The 17,724-nt window shown below is 39.4% G+C and overlaps 1 protein-coding gene across 4 annotated transcripts in view; it reads left to right on the top strand.

Moving 5' to 3' along the window:
- The window catches only part of HEMK1 (HemK methyltransferase family member 1), a 47,285-nt gene extending 32,490 nt beyond the window's left edge, over nucleotides 1-14,795 (top strand). For all 4 annotated transcript variants that reach the window (XM_051985803.1, XM_051985795.1, XM_051985810.1 and 1 more), the window contains 5 exons: nucleotides 4,133-4,182; nucleotides 5,777-5,885; nucleotides 6,228-6,323; nucleotides 7,107-7,220; nucleotides 7,754-14,795. In XM_051985803.1, coding sequence (XP_051841763.1) covers nucleotides 4,133-4,182; nucleotides 5,777-5,885; nucleotides 6,228-6,323; nucleotides 7,107-7,220; nucleotides 7,754-7,868 — 484 coding nt within the window. In that variant the 3' untranslated portion in view covers nucleotides 7,869-14,795. The remainder of the gene's footprint in view (nucleotides 1-4,132; nucleotides 4,183-5,776; nucleotides 5,886-6,227; nucleotides 6,324-7,106; nucleotides 7,221-7,753) is intronic.
- Nucleotides 14,796-17,724: the final 2,929 nt, after the last annotated feature.

Genomic DNA, 17,724 nt, shown 5'->3' with positions numbered 1-17,724 from the left:
AATCTTCAAAGCTCCCAAAGTTTTCTGCTTTCATGAAGAATTCCACAATAGTCATAATTCTTTTTTTTGCTTTTATCAGAACTTAGGATAGTGCTTTAATACATAGTAGGAGCTTAATATTTACTTCCTTAGAGAATGAGTCTCTCCATTTTTATTTGACGTATTTCTGAAAACATTAGCAATACTAATAAGACAATAGAAAGAAATTTTTCCCCTTGAGGCAATTGGGGTTGAGTGACTTGCCCAGGGTCACATAACTAGGAAGTGATAAGTGTCTGAGATCACATTTGAACTCAGCTCCTTTTGACTTGAGGGCTGGTGCTCTAATCCATTGCACCACCTAACCGCCCTAATAGAAAGAAATTTTTTAAAAATATAAAAATAGATAAGGAAGATATAAAACTATCCTTAATTGTTGACAACAATATGGTTTAGTTAGAGATACTAATTGAGGCAATTAACAGCTTCAGAAGAATTTCAAGCTACAAAATAAACTCTCAAAAATCAACAGCATTTTTTAACAAAATATAGGACACAACAGTAGAAAGGGAATTCCAAAAAACTTTAAGATGCATAAAAATAACCATCAAAACACATAAAAGACTTAGACAGATTCTGTTACAACACATTCCTTAAAGAAATAAAAAACAACTTAATTAGCTAGAGGCATTTTCAGTGCTCATGACTGGACTACGCCTATATAATTAAAATCACAATATTATCAAAATTATTTTGTAGTTTTAATACTAGACTAGTCAAATTAGTTTTAGTCCAACACTTTACACCATATTCCACAACACATTCTAAGTAGATATGTAATCTTAATATTAAAGATCATGTTATTGGGGCAGCTAGGTGGTGCAGTGGATGAGCTGGTTCACCAGCTCTGAAGTCAAGAGGATCTGAGTGTGAACCTGGGCAAGTCACTTAACCCCAGTTGCCTGGGGTGGTGGGGAGGGAGGGGGAAATCATGTTATTTGAAAAAACACAACTAGAAGAGAAGTAGGTAATATACTTTTCACAACTACAGATAGGAGATATTTTCTTAACCAAACAAGGTATAAAGACAGTTACAAGGACAAAGTCGATAGCATTGACTTAGGAAATTAAAAAAAAACTTTTGAACAAATAAAATTAATGCAATCAGGATGAGAATGGAAATGGTTAAATAAGAGAAAAATCTCTATCAAATTTCTCTAATTAGGGTTTGATATGCAAGATATATAAGTAATTAACAAATGGGTAGGTAGGCAGATATCTAGAGAGATAAGAGTCTAACAGCCTATAGAATGGCTATATAGAATAATAGATAATTAATCAAAGTATATGAATAAATAGTTCTCAAAAGAAGAATTGCAAACTATTAGCATTCATAGGAAAGAATATTTCAAAACACTGATCAAAGAAATACAAATCAAAATAACCCTGAATTTTCATCTTATCCTCTGAAAATTAACAAAGATGACAAAAGATGGAAATAGTCAGTATTGGAGGGGTTGTGGAGTTGATAGGCATGCTAGAGTACTGTTGAGGGAATTGTAAATCTGGACAGCCATTCTGGAAAGCAATTTGAAATTCTGCAAATAAAGTGACTAAAATATCCATATCTTTTAACCCAGTAGGCAGGAAAGAATTGGACATTCCCTAAGGAAGCAAATTTGACTACTAGCTTTATACCCCAAGGAAGTCATTGATAAATAAATAAATAAATAAATAAATAAGTAAATGAGTAGGTAAGTAAGTATATATGTATATGCATATAAAATCATTACTTTTTGTGAAAGCAAAGAATTGAAAACAAAAAACATATCCACTGATTGGAAAATGGCTAAACAAATTGAAGAACATAAATGTAATGGAATATTGTTGTGTTCTAAGAATGACAAATATGAATACATGAACTGATAGAAAAATGAAGTAAGCAAGAAAACAATATACACCATGACTATAACAATGTAAATGAAAAGAATGAACAAAAACAAATGGAAGTGGTTATTGTAAATTTGCAAAGAACAAGCATAATTCCAAAAAAGAGACATGAAAAGACATCTTAAGCCCTAAGCCTCTGACAAAGAGAGAAGTCCATTAGTGTGGTACATTACACATGTCTTCAGACTTTTTTGATGTGTTGATCAGTTGTGCTGATTTTTTTTCCAAAAAATTTTTTTTTGCATTTTTGTCCATCCCATATTATTTTTTAACATGGTCTGGTTTGCTGAGAGAGGAAAGAGAAAAGATACTAGTGGAAAATCATGGCACTATAAAACAACAAAAAACATTAATGGAACTTATTTAAGTATTTATTTACTTACTTGGTTGACAAGTACTATTCCAGAATAATTTATTCAGTGTTTTTCTAAATTTTATGACATACTCATCAAAGTTTTCAGCTGATATTTGGGGGAATGTTCTGTACAAAGTCCGAAATGAGGATGGATTTCGTATTGATGAAGATATTCTGTTGATTCTCTTTTTGCTGTTTACAGAATAAGTTGCATCAAGCCCCAGAGCACCTCAGGGTCTCCTCAGTGAAATCTATACCCTCTAAATAGAGATTAGCCCAACAATCCACACCAAAGAAAACAAATGGATAAAGAATTAACCTTGCCAAGATAATGACATAAAGCTGGATGGGCAGACCATGGGATTAATCCACCAATGTATATATTTGGAAAAAACATTTTAAATGTGCAATATTTCAGACCCAGAAACAAATTTGTGAATTGCATTTGGAAAGTTGTGCATACCTTTCATATTCTCAAGCTTTTTCCTGCTATCGAAATCCATATTTTTAAAGAGTTATATTTTTCTAGGGATACTATATGATTTTGAATTATGGTGAAACATTTCTTGAATTAAAATTTTAGGTGACCAGAGTTTCAGTTCAGAGACAGAAGGAAAAAACTTCTCAATAATCAGCAATAAGGAAATAACTTCCCCACAATCAGCTATCATTAAGTGGAATAATCTTCCTCTTAAGGTAGTAAATTCTTCCTCCCTGGAAGCCTTTAAGCAGTACCTGAATATCTACTTAGCAAATATGTTATTGAAGCAGTTCTTGTTCAGATAGGAGAGGGACAAGATGACCTGAGAGTTTTGTAGTTTGTATCTCTTTGTTGAACTGCTACTTCTCACCTTAACTGACTCAGTCTAAACCCCTTCCATCTTTGTTTGCCGATGTGTGACCCTTGACTTTGATTGATTTCTGGCTGTTTTGGCCAGTGGCTCTGCCTACTGGGACTGTGGACAAACCCTGCCTCTGTCTACTCATGCCCAGCATTTTTTCCCTTCCTCTTAGAGAGCATTCAGTCTCTTGACTAAATAGGGCAGAGTAACTATGTTTAGGAGGGCCTGGTATCATGGGAAGATCGGGGCCTAGAATTCAAAACACCTGGATCCTTGCCTTATTTCTGCTACCAGCTCATTGTGTAATCTTGGACCTTAATTTCTCAATTTCTTTTTTTGTAAAATGAAGAAATTAGACTCGATGGTCTTCAAGATGCCTCCCAGAATTAATATTTTGTGATTCTCATTTGTATTCCAGGATTTAGGCATTGTTTGGGGATACTTTATGTGCCTCGATGGACTTGAGACATGGGAAGTACATTTTTCTTGTCTTCTCTGAGACATCCGGAGACTTTGGAGGTGGATTAAGCTGGTCTTGAGTTGATACTGCCATCCAGGTGTCAATGAAGCTGTCATATGACATACAAGCCCCGGAAAGCTGTAGGCACTAGGGCACTAGGGCAGATGCTACAGTGGATAGAATATCAGAGGTCAGGTAGATCTGGTGTCAGATGCTGATGAGACAAAAATCATTTAATCTCTCAGGCTCAGCTTCCTCATTTGTAAAATGAGGGAAATAATACTCTCTTTGCCAGGGTCCCTGTGAAGTTCAAATGAGATAACAGTGAAAGTACTTTGCAAATGTTACCTAGCATTTTTACCTCTAAATGGACACATCACCTACTTATATGGGCATGTGTGTATACACAGTACATATACATATATGTACATACATATATTATCTATGAATGTATGTTTGTGTGTTGGAGATGTTTTGTTCTCTGCTTTCAGTCCACAAGCACAAGCAATGTGCCTCATCCTATCATTTCCCTCTTCTTCCTCACAGGCTGCACTTGGAAAATAGGATCCAGATTGTCCGACATGATATCACCTCTGGTATGTTCCTCTGTACTTTTCCTTCCTCTTCCTTCCTTCCTTTATTCTCAAAAATTTGTCAGATATAGTTAACTCTTGGTTCTCTCCACTGGGGCCTCTCCCCAGTTTATAACTAACTACTAGAACTCTTGCTTTCAGATTTTTAATTATATTGATGATTTTTCTTAATCAACTCATTTATGGTCACATAACCTCAAAGCTCAGCTTAGGTGAAGCCTTTCCTGGTCTTTCATTGCTCCCCAGTTACTAGCACTCTCTCCAGCCTCAAATTATCTAGTCTTATCCTTCCCCATGTACAGATTATAGTCTTCCAGGAGGTAGTAAACTTCTTAAGAGTAGGTGTCGTTTTATTTGTGTTCTATCACCCAGCACCTAGCACAATGCCTATACACATAGCAGGGGCTTAGCATGTTTGTTAAAATAAGATTTTAGTTTATCTTAGCCAGTAAGTGTTTTTCCTCCCACTTCTACCATCTATTTCACATACTAGAACCTTGTAGCCAGCTCAGCTTTTGCCAGAGGAGTCATATTACTCATGCCCAGTGTAAAGCAAGGAAGCAGAGAAGAGTTGAATTGAAGGGGTAAATGCAACAACTGCTAGGAATTCTCCTTGGCTCAGTGTTCATAGTAAGATTTCATTATTGTAAATGTTAGGTGCAAAATTTTTTTGAATCTTAATACTGAAATCCCTCTCTTACATATAATTTTTGGATTATACACAATGCTACCTTTCCCCTCATTGGCATGAAAACTCAAGAGTTGATTCTAGTTCTTTAAGACATTAGAAAAAAGTCTCTATTCTTTGTATAGTTCTTGAGAGATGGGCAGTCTGGGAAGACAGTATTATATGGGCTACTTGGCTACTTATTTGCAAGGCTGACTTAGGAAGTCCCATAGCATGGATTCAAATTTTGGCTCCGCAGCCAACTACTTGTGTGACTTTGGAATCTCTGGACCTCATCCTCTCTCAGGGATATGAAACTAGGATACTGCAGTCTTGTGCTCCATGCTACACTATTTAGGTATTCTGTGAGATGGGATCTGTCCTCCTAGATCTTACACCTAACAATAAAAATCTGATCAAGAGACCAGCCTGGTTTCCAAAGGGTGTAGGAGGGAGTTGATGATCCAGGGTGGAGCCGTCTCCTCCAAAATTTATAGGATAAGAGCAGCATGCCATAATAGAAAGAACCCTGATCTGTGTATGAAACCTGTCTAAAACACTTAGTAGCTGTGTGACTCTGGCCAAGGTACCCTTTATTCTCAGTTTCCTTATCTAAAAATGGTCTAATTGCATCTAATAGCTTTGTTGTGAGGACCAAGAAAAAGTAAACATGAAGATACCTCATCAATGTCAGCTGTTAGAGGATTGTGGATTTAAAGAATGAAGTCTTTAGCAACCATTTAGTCTAACCTTTTAGAAAGACATAGGAAGGGAGTAGCTGAGCTAGGATTTAAATGCCCCTATTTGGATTCCAAGTCCAATGGTCTTTTTCCTCTGTCTTGTCTGCCCATCTGCGGCTCCTTCTCATCCTGAGGGTCAGAGGTTGGGCGCTGTCCAGACTGGGACAAAGAAGTCTTCTTCTTGTTGTAGGAGTGAACAGAGAGCAGCTGCTTCCATGGGGGCCAGTGGACTTAGTGGTTAGCAATCCCCCCTATATCTTCCATTGTGACATGGAGCAGCTGGCCCCAGAGATCCTCAGGTACTTGTGTCTTCCCATCCTTGGAGAAGGGGCTTGCATAACAGGAGACAGAGAAGGAGAAACAAGTAGGGACAATGGGGATAATTTTCCATAATTGTGGGGGTGAGGGGTGTTGTTTGATGGACCTGAGGGATCTTTGAGGAGACCAATGTTCTGTGGCTGACTTGGAGATCCTTCTAAGTCTGCTACCTCCATCCTTTAATCCGGAGCTACATAATTATTTAAAATCTGCTTTAGCACATTATAGTCATTAAATATAACTGAGAGTGGATAGGGGTGTGACCTGGCTCTGGCCCTTCAAGTTCAGACCACAGAAAGCCACCTTTTCCTTGTTCTTTCCAGCTATGAAGATACCGACAGTTTGGATGGAGGAGAGGATGGCATGAGGGTGATAAAAGAGATCCTGTCCCAGGCACCCAAGCTACTGAAAGACTCTGGGTATGAGGAGAGGGAGGAGCAGAGTGGGAATTTTCTGCTGTAAGATCCCCACTGATCCCTTACCTCATGGGTGATCTCCCCTTTGGGGAGATTTCCATCCAAGCCTAAAGCTGATCAGGACTACCTGTGATGATGGCTTTTCTCTAATGCCTTCCCTAATCATGATCCAAGATAACAAAACGAATGGAATAAGCCAGAGTGGGTGGTCAGGAGACCTGAGCTCTGTCACTGATATCCCTATATGATCTTCATTAACATACTTTCTTTAGGGGGCATAAAATTTTAAAGCATGAAGAGTCATGAGAATTTCCTCAAGCCTCAGTTTTCCAGTCTGCGAAATGAGGGAGTTAGATAAAACAGCCTATAAGACTTAAAAAAAAACAAAAACTTTATTATTAACATCAATATTTTTAAACTTTGAATGCCAACTTCTCTTCCTCTCATCCTTCCGGGTACTCATGGAGAAGGCAAGCAATGTGATATCAATTATACATGCAAAACATTTCCATATTAGCCCAGCAAATTCCATCTTTCTAGGGCATTAATAATCCAACAAGAGGCAAGATTGTCTTCCCAAGATTGAAGGCCCAGACTCCAGGAGCATGGAGCTCTCCATGGTGGAGGAATAGAAGGTGGGGGAGGTAGTTTTTCCCATCCAGCCTCTTGCTACCAAGATGCTCAGGTTTGGGATAGACCCCAGAGAGTGTCTGGTCACAGACTTTCACCTGTTCTGGGGACTCAAGGCCTCTGCCAATATATTCCACTGTCTTTCCCTGTCTACAGAAGCATCTTCCTAGAGGTTGACCCTCGTCATCCAGAACTTGTTGGGAATTGGTTACAGAACCGGCCTGACCTGGATCTCTCCATCTCAGCTACACATGTTGACTTCTGTGGCAAGTAAGGCTTTTCATCTCTAAGGCTCCTTCTCTCCATCCCTTCTGGTCTTCCCTAGGCAGGCCCTATGAATACCCTCAGTAAATATCACCTTGATTGTCCCTGTATGGTCCCATGCTTCTGACCTTGCCACTGGGCCTTTTACTCTAAGCTATGGTTCCAGCAATGGGGATGGACTGCAGTGAGTTATTCTCCCTCTTAGCCAGTCCATCTTGAAGTTAAGAAAGACATCTGTGAGTCTAAAAATGGCCATCATGGAGACTCAGTCCTGGAGCCAGAATCAGAGTTCACTCTGCATCCTATTCAGAGGTAACTGAGCCCTCTGAGGAACAATTCCCCAACTGTTTGCTTCCTGTTAACTTAGATTTTCTTGGCAACCCAGGATTGCTCTGAGCTCTGATTCTCTTTGCTTCCCCTTTGTCTGTCAGGCAATCTACCTCTCCTGGGAGCCCCAGTGTTTGTGAGCTCAGGCAGAGATTTTTCGAGGTTTTCTTGCTTTTCCTGATGACTTCTTTATTTCTTCTCATCTCTTTTAGGCCTCGGTTTCTACATATTCACAAGTCAAGAGGCACTGGCAGGAAGGGTACCCAGAACTTGCCAAACCTCCAAGTTATGGGAGCATCCAGAAAATCTACCTTTCTGGGACACTGATAACACATCAAGAGGCAAGATGGTTCTCCCAGGATTGGTTGCCCAGACTCCAGGAACACTCCATGGTGGAGGAGTGAGGGTGGGGGAGATGATTTTTTTTTTCTATCCAATATCTTGCTCTCAAAATGCTCAGGTATGGGATATACATTGGAGGTTCTGGAGGGGTATCTGGATACGGATTTTGGGCTCTTTTGTGGAAGCAACCAAAACCCCCGTCCTGAGCCCATTCACTGGTTGTGGTAGTGATGTTTATTCTCCTGTGCAGAAATATTCCTTATAGCCCCAAAGGGGTCTTACCAACTCCTCTCACTCCCCTCAACAATACCTCATCAACAACTATTCTTTTTATAATAATAGCTTTTTATTTTTCAAAAGACATACAAAGATAGTTTTCAACATTCACTTTTGAAAAAACTTGTGTTCTATATTTTTCTCCCTTCTTCCTCATCTCTAGATAGCAAGTGATCCAATTAGGTTAAACATGTGCAATTCTTCTAAATATATTTCCACATTTGTCATGCTACACAAGAAAAATAAGATCAAAAGAGGAAAAATAAGAAAGAAGAAAACAAGCTAACCCACAACAACAACCACAAAAGGTGAAAATACTGTGCTGTGATCCACATTAGGTCCCTATAGCCCTCTCTCTGCATGCAGATGACTTTCTCCTTCACATGTCTCTTGGAATTGCCCTGAATCATCTCATTGATCAACAACTATTCCTTATCAGTCAATGTGGAGAAAAACTGTTGAGCTGACTAGAAACATGGATGAACAAAAATAACCTCCATTGGTTCTTTCTGTCTTATGGAAAGAGTACTGGATTTGGAGCTGGGAGTAGGGGGGAGAGCCTAGATTCAAGTCTGTGAGCAACTTTGTCACTACCAGCTGTGCAGTAATGAGTCTCAGGTTCCTCTCCTGTTGAAATGGGAATAATGATATTTGATCCCTTTCACAAGGTTATTAAATAAGATAATATATGTAGATCAAGAGTTTAAGTAATGTTAAATAAATGTGAACTGTTATTATTTCTATGTCTCTTGAAAAGTTGATATATTCCTTGTGAGTATGTCTGGTGAGGGGATGGTGTGGGAGGATTAGTCAGTCAAGCATTTACTAAGCCCTTACTTTATGCTAAGTAAGCACTGGTGACTAATAAGTCAAGCCTCTCCAAAGTTTCTGTTTTTAATTGAAACTTGTATTTATTTAACTAAAAGGGTAGGCTGGGCCAAGTGGCAGACTGCCTTTACCCTCTTGTTCCCCCAAAGCCAGTTTTTGGCTTTTACAAAAGTTTTAGCTTAACTATACCTTGTTTTTTACCCATCATTAATTTGTTACTACTGGGGATTTTGGTCAAGTTAGAAACTAGAAGTGAATCTGAATTTGAAGGCTGTTAGCCACCGAAACCCTTGGCTACTCAGATAATCCTGTAGATTCTGCCTTCTCCCCCTCTAAAGGGGCAGACATTTCATGTTTGGGGCAAAACTCATATAAAGCCTGGGTTGGCAGGTTACCTCCATTCCAGAAGCTAGGTGATGCAGCGGTTAGAGCACTAGATTTAGAAAGATCTGAATTTAAATCCAGTCTCAAACACTTACTAACTGTATTTTGGGAGTGTGTAGCAGTAATTTTGGTTCTGATGTCTGTGTTCAGTGGGAATACCAATGGATAGAGTGCTAGGCCTGGAGTCAGGAAAACCTGAATTCAAATGCCGTCTCAGACAAGTACTATTGAGTAAGTTACTTAAACTCTCAGTGTTCTAGACCACACTGAGACTTAAATTATGGACAAGATGTCATTTATAATATTAGAGGGAGTTCACTACATGGATGAAATGACAGATATATGACATAATAATAGCAAACATTTATATGGTGTTTTAAGATTTTTTAAGTAATTTATAAATATCTCATTTTTGATCTGAGAAAAGGGTCCCCTTAAAAAAGAAAAAGCAGCCTTTACATCTGACAAAGCATTTTCCTGAACAACAGTCTTGGCAGAGCAATGGGGTAGTGATTAATATCCCCATTTTACAGGTGAAATAACTAAGGCCAGGAGAGGAAAAATGCTTATATGGACAGTCAGTGCGGAGCTTGATTATCAGGAGGTGGGAGCTCTCACCCTTGGCCCAGATAGTAGCTCAGACATGTTTTTTGGTGTGGCACTTTGGAGAGCTTGCTGGTGGCAGAATGGTGACTCTTGGTGAGCTCAGGGCATATTGGGTAATTTTAACCTGCAAAGAACTGGGGGCCAGGGAGCTAGTCTCTTTTATTCTATCTGTGGGAACATTTTTTCACACGTGAAAAAAATTGGTCCCTTGTAATTCAATTCAGAAAACACATTTTATTCAGGAGCATACTGTGCTCAAGGCCTTATGTTGTTACTAAGCAACACAAACCTGAATTCAGATCCTACCTCAGATGCTTATGAGCTGTTTAACCCTAGACAAATAACATCTAATTCATAGGGCTTACTGTCAGCTTCAAATGAGATAATATTTGTAAAGTGTTTTGCAAATCTGTATTAAAAACTATGACTATAATTATTTCATCTGCTGTGTCATGAAAGAAATAGCTCCTGAGCTGATCATCAAAGGATAGAAAAAAATTCAACAGAGGGATATGGGTAAGTCACTATTAGACTGTAAGTTTCTCTAGAGTAAGCACTGTATTTCTATAACCAATACAGTGTTTGACACATAATAACTATTTTTAGTTTTCATTCATTTGTTCATTTTGTTTATTCATTCGTTCTTTCATTCATTGCTTTATTTTTTTATGAGGAAGGAACAGAGAGAGGAAAAGATTGGATAACACCAGAGAAGGGAGTGTAGTCCAGTCTGGGTGGATTATAGGAAGGGAAGAATTCTGGATACTTGGCAAAAATGCCCAAACAGGGCATGCAGCAACAGCCGCCTGAGGGAGCTTCAATCTGCTCCACATAGTTTGGGAAGATGGACGCTAACAGGCGCAGCTCCGCCATGGTTCAGAAATGGGCCAGGAGCGGGCCTGAATGGGAGATGAATGGACAAGGCCCAGTCAGCCAGAGATGCCACGATAATCCCTTTTGTGGGAGTTGGGTTTCCTTGTATACCAAGCTGAAATCGATCTCAGCGTGACCAAGACTCTGAGCCAGCAGGCCCCTTCCGAGAGCCTCCATTTTTCCTTCTCATTTAGGGACTTCGTCACTTTGCACTATAAAAAGCTCTCTCTGTTCTGGGAAGACCAAGACCCGGTGCAAATGGGAAAAGGAACAGTAAGTCTGGTTTGCCATGACATCTTCCAAGGACATCTCACTCCCCAGCAGCGTCCCCCTCTCATTGGATAGTGGGAGGTCAGAGAATTGGAAGGAAGTTGCAGTTAGGATTTGAACCTGAATTTTCTGACTCCCCCGACTATATAATTAAATCTAAAAATCTTTGATTTTTATTCTCTGACAATTCCAAGCTTGGGAAGCGTTTGTTGGGCCAACCCTGCCAAGCCACCAGCAGAGGATGCTGTAACTTCATCCTAGGCTTTGGACCGCTGGGATTCTGAAGGGAGCTCCGAGTACTGACCACAATGGGGACTGGGAATCTCTAAAAAAGTCCCCACTTCTGGACTTGGCAAAGGCCTTTGCTGGTGGGATCTGGCCACCCAGGAGCCCAGGATCATATGCATGCTGTATTTATCAGCTACCTGGCCTTCCTCAGTAAAGGCAGAGATCGCAAGTATGAGAAGCAACATCTTTGTGTGATATTCTCATTAGCCTGGCATGGTCCAGAGCTACGGATGCCCTTCACTTTGGGCCCTGTCTGATTAAGCCTGAGGCACTGATTGCTTCTCAAGAGGTGAGGGGAAGTGATCTACAAGAGACTAGCAAAGAGAAGCAGGTATATGTCAGGTTGAACATACCTTCATCCTCAACACCTCCTCAACTCCATTTTTTAAACTTGTTATTCAGTCACATCTGACTCTTTGTAACCCCATTTGGGGTTTTCTTGGCAAAAACTGAAGTGGGTTGCCATTTCCTTCTCCAGCCATTTAACACATTAGGAAACAGGCAAACAGGTCACCAGCCAGTAAATGTCTGAGGTCAGATTTGAACTCAGATGTTCCTGACTTCAGGCTCAAGCTATGACTTTCTCTATTTTCCATTACCCCCCTCACACAGATTGAGACATCTATATCCTGCTCAAATACTGTTGTCAGTTCAATAGGCACTCTGGGAACAGGGGGAGAAAGTACTGAACTCTTTACCCTATAATAGTAGTTAGAGCATGATGACCCTCTTTTCTGAAATGTGACTCCCCCCAAAAAATGGGTTGATAAGAAAACAATCAATGCCAACCTGTGTAGATGCTAGCAAAACTGTGATATTCAATACCAAGGCAGTAAGGATTCTCTAGCCCATCTAAGCCTATCCCCTAAATAAACCGTTCCCCCATTGGGGGTTTCAGAAGGCAGGTCAAGGGAAGAAAGGGTGTTTTAAGCTCCTGGGAGTCAAGATCTTTGAGGGTCTTTTGGCAGCCTCTCTGTAGCTTATTATATGTAGGACCAAATGGAAACCCTTTGAGTTGCCTGAAGGTGAAAGATATTCCTTCTCTAATGATAGAAATGATGGAAATTGGAGTATTTCATTATACCAACTCTCATTACAACAAACCTATGTGGCTCAGGAGGAAGATAAATGGCACCTTGTAGCTTTACAGAGGGTTAAACATGGTTGTCATATTACTCCAACTGTTCCTGACCATCTTTTCCCCAACAATATTGTACATTAGGTAGCCATGACCCAGAGTGAGTGGTAAGAGATTGTGGACATCATTAATACTTTTTTTCCCCTCTTTGCTCATAGTTGAGACTAGTCACTTTTGCTTGGGAGAAAGCCAAATATATTTTCAATGTCTTTCCCCATGGGTACTTGAACTCTTCACTCATTCTGTTACATCCTGGTGGGCAAAGAAATGAAAGTGTCTTTCTTCCCTGGAGGAAACAGATATACATCAATCATTAACTGATAACATAATGTTGATTGAGCTGAGTGAGATCACAGTGATCTGGAAGATCTAAATCTTGCTTCTCTGGGTCTCTTAGATCTAGTACTCTTCAAAAAGTAGTTGTGAGTGCCAGACATTGAAGCCTCTGGTCCAGACTTCCTCTAAAAGCCCGATGGTTATTGGACTATAAGGACTTGACTCCTGGAAAACATTGTTTTGTCTAATTTAGCAGAGATTGTATCTGCTTCGAGAGATATATGGAGCTGTATTTTGGCAGCCACTGCTCCAGGAAGGGGTCACCCTAGGGAATGGAGGAGCTGGCAAATGCTCCCGGTGGGATGAGCCTCAGGGTGAATAGCTGGTGTGTGAGGTAGCCTGAAGGCACGGGGCAGAGTCCTGCAAGGTAGTTCTGGGGCTGGCTGAGGGGAGGGAACTGGTCTGGACAATCAGAAACTCCTCTTTGGGTCAGTATCAATGGAGAAATTTTACCAATGCCTCCCTCTGCATATAATTGTTTGTGGAGGATCTTAGCATCCATGGGAAAGCTAGTGGGGCAGTGCATAGAGTACTAGACCTGGAGTCAGGAATAACTGAGTTCAAATCTGGCCTCAGATACTGTCTGACTATGTCACTCTGAGCAAGTCACTTAACCTCTTTTTACCTCAGTTTCCTCAAGTGCAAAATAACACCTATCTTCCAGGGTTATTGTGAGAATTAAATGAAATAATATTTGTAAAGTGCTTAACTCAGTGCCTACTACATAATAGGTGTTTAATAAATGCTTCTTTCTTTCCTTCCTTTCATCCTTCCTTCCTTTCTTCCTTCCTTCCTCTCTCCCTTGCTCCTTTCTTTCCTCCATCCCTCCCTCCCTCCTTCCTTCTTCCTTCCTTCTTTTCTTCTATCCATCCTTCCTTTTTTCCTCTTTTTTCTTCCTTCCTTCCTTTCCTCCTTCCTTTCTTCCTCCCTTTCTTTCATCAGAGACGTTATATACTCTCTGCTGAATTAAACATCAAGGTTGGAGTCATTAGAGCTTGGAGAGAATTCACTGGAAATAGAGACCATGGTGCCATGTTGTGCTGGGTACAGGACCATATGATCCTCCTAAGGAAAAGGCAGTTATTCCTGCCCAGCTAGATTCTTTGGGCCAATAAGAATATTTACCTAACCTAAATGGCCCTTAACCATTCCCCAATTGACAAAATGACTCTCTTGCCCTCATTAGTTGCCATTAATAAGGGCAAATAGCAAGAAATTTACCTTTATTAATCAACAGCTATACCCTCTGTATTCTGATGGAAGTGGATCTCTTCGATAAAAAGAGCTAATTCAGTTTCAATTGATCAAGGATGGACAGAAGCAGCTACACCCAAAGAAAGAACACTGCAACAAGAGAACTGTTCAGTTCTGCACACATATATTGTATCTAGAATATACTGTAACCTATTTAACATGTAAAGGACTGCTTGCCATCTGGGGGAGGGGGTGGAGGGAGGGAGGGGAAAAATCGGAACAGAAGTGAGTGCAAAGGATAATGTTGTAAAAAATTACCCTGGCATGGGTTCTGTCAATAAAAGGTTATTAAAAAAAAACTGAATGAATGTCAAATTTAGTTCTATGCAGGTAACAGTTGTACAATTTGGTTTTGAATCACAAGTACATTTTGCTTTGATCACCAGAAAACTCCCATTAAGAAGCTCTTTCTGGACTGGTCTCAAAAAAATTTAGCTGGGATTTGTGAACTTGAGTGATTATATAAGCATATTATTGAAAGTATAGTTATATAGGTTAATTGTTGGAAGACTATCTGTTCAGTCACTAGGCAGAAAACCGTGGTCCACAAATTTTCTTTTCAGGAGTTTCATTGATTAGAGGACTGACTTTTCTGGAAAATATTTTTATTTTTTATTCTATTTAATTCAATAAATATTTCTTAAATGAAAAAAAAAAAAGCTATATCCTCATGCTCCTAACAGTCCAGGTCAGATATCGGACCTCCCTGAAACCATGATGAATCAGTGCTACTCTTAGGAGGGGACACATTGTATAATCCAGTGATCTCTTAGATAGAACCTTCAGAAGACTCACCTGAGAAAAATGGACTAATTATTGAACATAGTTCTAGCTGAGATCTTTTAGTCTTATTCGTTTCCTAGCACAGAATCACTTGTGCCTAAAGGTCCTTGTCTCCCTCAGAGGATTTTATAGACCAGGAGATATAGCACAGATTTGACAAGTTTCTTCTTTTTCAGATAGTTTGGACAATAACTTTCCAGAAAGGACTTGGGAGGCCCAAAGGATGATATTGTTAAGAGATACCTTGCTTCCTAAAAGCATAGAGGGAGGAAATTATCATTGCCTTGCTATGGTGAATGTATATTTACTTGGGGAAAAAAAATTTTTTTTTAGTTGACTTGATAGTAATGCTGAGTCCCTGTATGAAGGTGAGGAGTCTCTGTGGAAGAAGGAGAAGTCTCTCTGCAGAAGTTTTTAAGGGGATTTGATATGGCTCCCCTGCTTTGGGAGGAGGCAGGGCTTGGGTGGGTGAGTCAGGGAATTCTGAGTATATGGCAGAGTCTTATCATCAGCTTAAATCATGGAACAGGTTGTATCCCAGAGGCTTATGATATCTTAGCTACTTTAATACAGATGACCTTTATGTTCAGGGAAGAGTAGGTGACAGTGACAAAGGTGTCATCACCTATGATGTACTTCTGAGATTCCTGGAGCTGTCCCACTCATTGCCACTGCTTTAATCAGGAGAACAACTGTGTACTTCAAAGATCAGTGAGATATGAGGTCCTTCCAAAAGGAGATGGAAAATCTTAGGATTTCTGGTTTTCTTTCTTTTTGTTCGTGGTTTTTGACCACCGTTTAAAGGGCTGTCAATTTTTTTTTTGTTTTGTATCTTATTTTGTATTTTTTTCCTGGGTTTGTTTGTTTGTTTTTTTTTCTTTTTCTTCCTGGTGCTGCCTGTGCCAGATTCCTGGAATGCTTGAGATTAACGTTATTCAATAACAACTTTAAAGCTACTTAAGTATATGATCTTCAAGATCGTAAGAATTTTACCACCAAGGACTATGGTGTGGCAGAAGCAATATTCTAAACCCTTCTTCCATGTAAATTAAGCTAGTTTTTCCCTGAAAGATTATGAAGGTGTCCCCAAGTCTTGACTATCCCACTGGGCTAAGGTTCAATCTGTGCCTCCTTTGCTATAGTTTCTTGGTAACCTCTGTTATTGACTGTATTGATGTGGTTTCCTGGTCCCTAAAGGGCATAAAAAGGCCCACCCCTGTGAGGTTAGGACTTCTTATACTTGGCAGAAATCTCAAGACTATGGCAGCTTGCTTTGCTGACCAAAAACTTTTTCATGTAAAAATGAAGAGGGTCAGGTCTACCCAGGCTAACTGCTAATATATCCTTGTTGATTGTCCTTTCTATGCTATGCTTAAATTAGTCTCCGTTTGTTAACTCTGAGATAACCGGCAAGTGCTTCATTTTGTTTTCAAATCAAACCTGAATTAAGAAGATACTGGCCCAAATCAGTCAATAACATAGTTTTTCTAGAGAAGAGAAAATGACCCGTGATCTCCAAATATTTAAAGAGATTGTATTTGGAGAAGGAATTACATTTTCCTGATTGGCCCTAGAAAGTAGAACTAGGTGCCATGGGTAGAAATTCAGAGAGACAGATTTCGGATCAAAATCATAAAGGAGCTTCTAATCACAGTGTCCATTTTGGACTCTTTCCAGCACTAGCAAGTTGGGTTTCTAGAATGCGTCTTTTAATGATCCACTTAAGGTTCTAGACATTCAGTGGAGATTCTAATATGGTGGCTCACTAACTCCCATCTAGTATATTCCCTTCCTCCCCTATCAATTTGACCAGTTATCCTCTCCCCACTATCAATGATTTTACAAAAAGATATTTATTAATATGCTATAGCAAGGACTGAAATACAATCCCTTATACTGGCAGTTATATTCTCCCTCTGCCCTCCCTAGAAGAAAGAAACCCAAATTTAATCTGCTTACTACAAAGTATTCCACCACCTAATTCACTTCCACATGTAGCATAATTGATGGATTCAGTGGCCCCTGTGCTTATATGATATGGTATTTTAGTTCCTGGGTTAATTTATTGCTGGTCGAGATAAATCATGTCATTTCTTAACTTCCTTGACTATTGTTGGTCTTCTTGCTGAATGGATCTTTGATGACTTTTCTGGATTTGGAAGCTCACAAGTCAGTACCTGGTCCCTCCCATCTCCAATACTCATTCATTTAATAATCAGACAAAAATACAAAGAAACAAATGAAATAATAGCACCATCCTTTTTCAGTCACATGGAGAGAACATGGGAGAGAGGATCTGATATGCTTTTTGCCCTTGGAGGCATAAAGAAAGGCTCCTTAAACATTTTCCACTCATTACCTCTTTTCACCCAAGAAATTTTTATTCAACCATAAGTATATAGTAAAGAAAATCAGTAGACAAATCAAACATTTACTGATAATAACTCATAAAGAAATTAATTTTAAAACAATTCTTTGATACACATATAATTTTTACAATTTATTAAAGACAAAAGCAAATTTGCATACCACGATGGATGATTGTTTATTTTTATATAAAGAATTAAATCTTGGTGGAATATTTGACACCTTTTACTGTCACTAAATTTTTAAGACCCCCACATTAGTTATGAGATCACAACCCACAGTTTAAGAAGCTTTGTCATAAAGTACTTCTTGGCTCACAAATCACTAGAGAAAAGAGAAAGAAAGAATTCATCCATTCAAAGAAGCTTTTGTCACCTTGTAATAAACCTACAGGAAAGCATCACCTCCAACTGTCATTTCCTCAAATAGACTCCCTGA

This window comes from Antechinus flavipes, chromosome 1 (genome assembly GCF_016432865.1).
Source record: "Antechinus flavipes isolate AdamAnt ecotype Samford, QLD, Australia chromosome 1, AdamAnt_v2, whole genome shotgun sequence".
NCBI lineage: Eukaryota > Metazoa > Chordata > Mammalia > Dasyuromorphia > Dasyuridae > Antechinus > Antechinus flavipes.
This window is presented reverse-complemented; position numbering and strand designations above follow the sequence as displayed.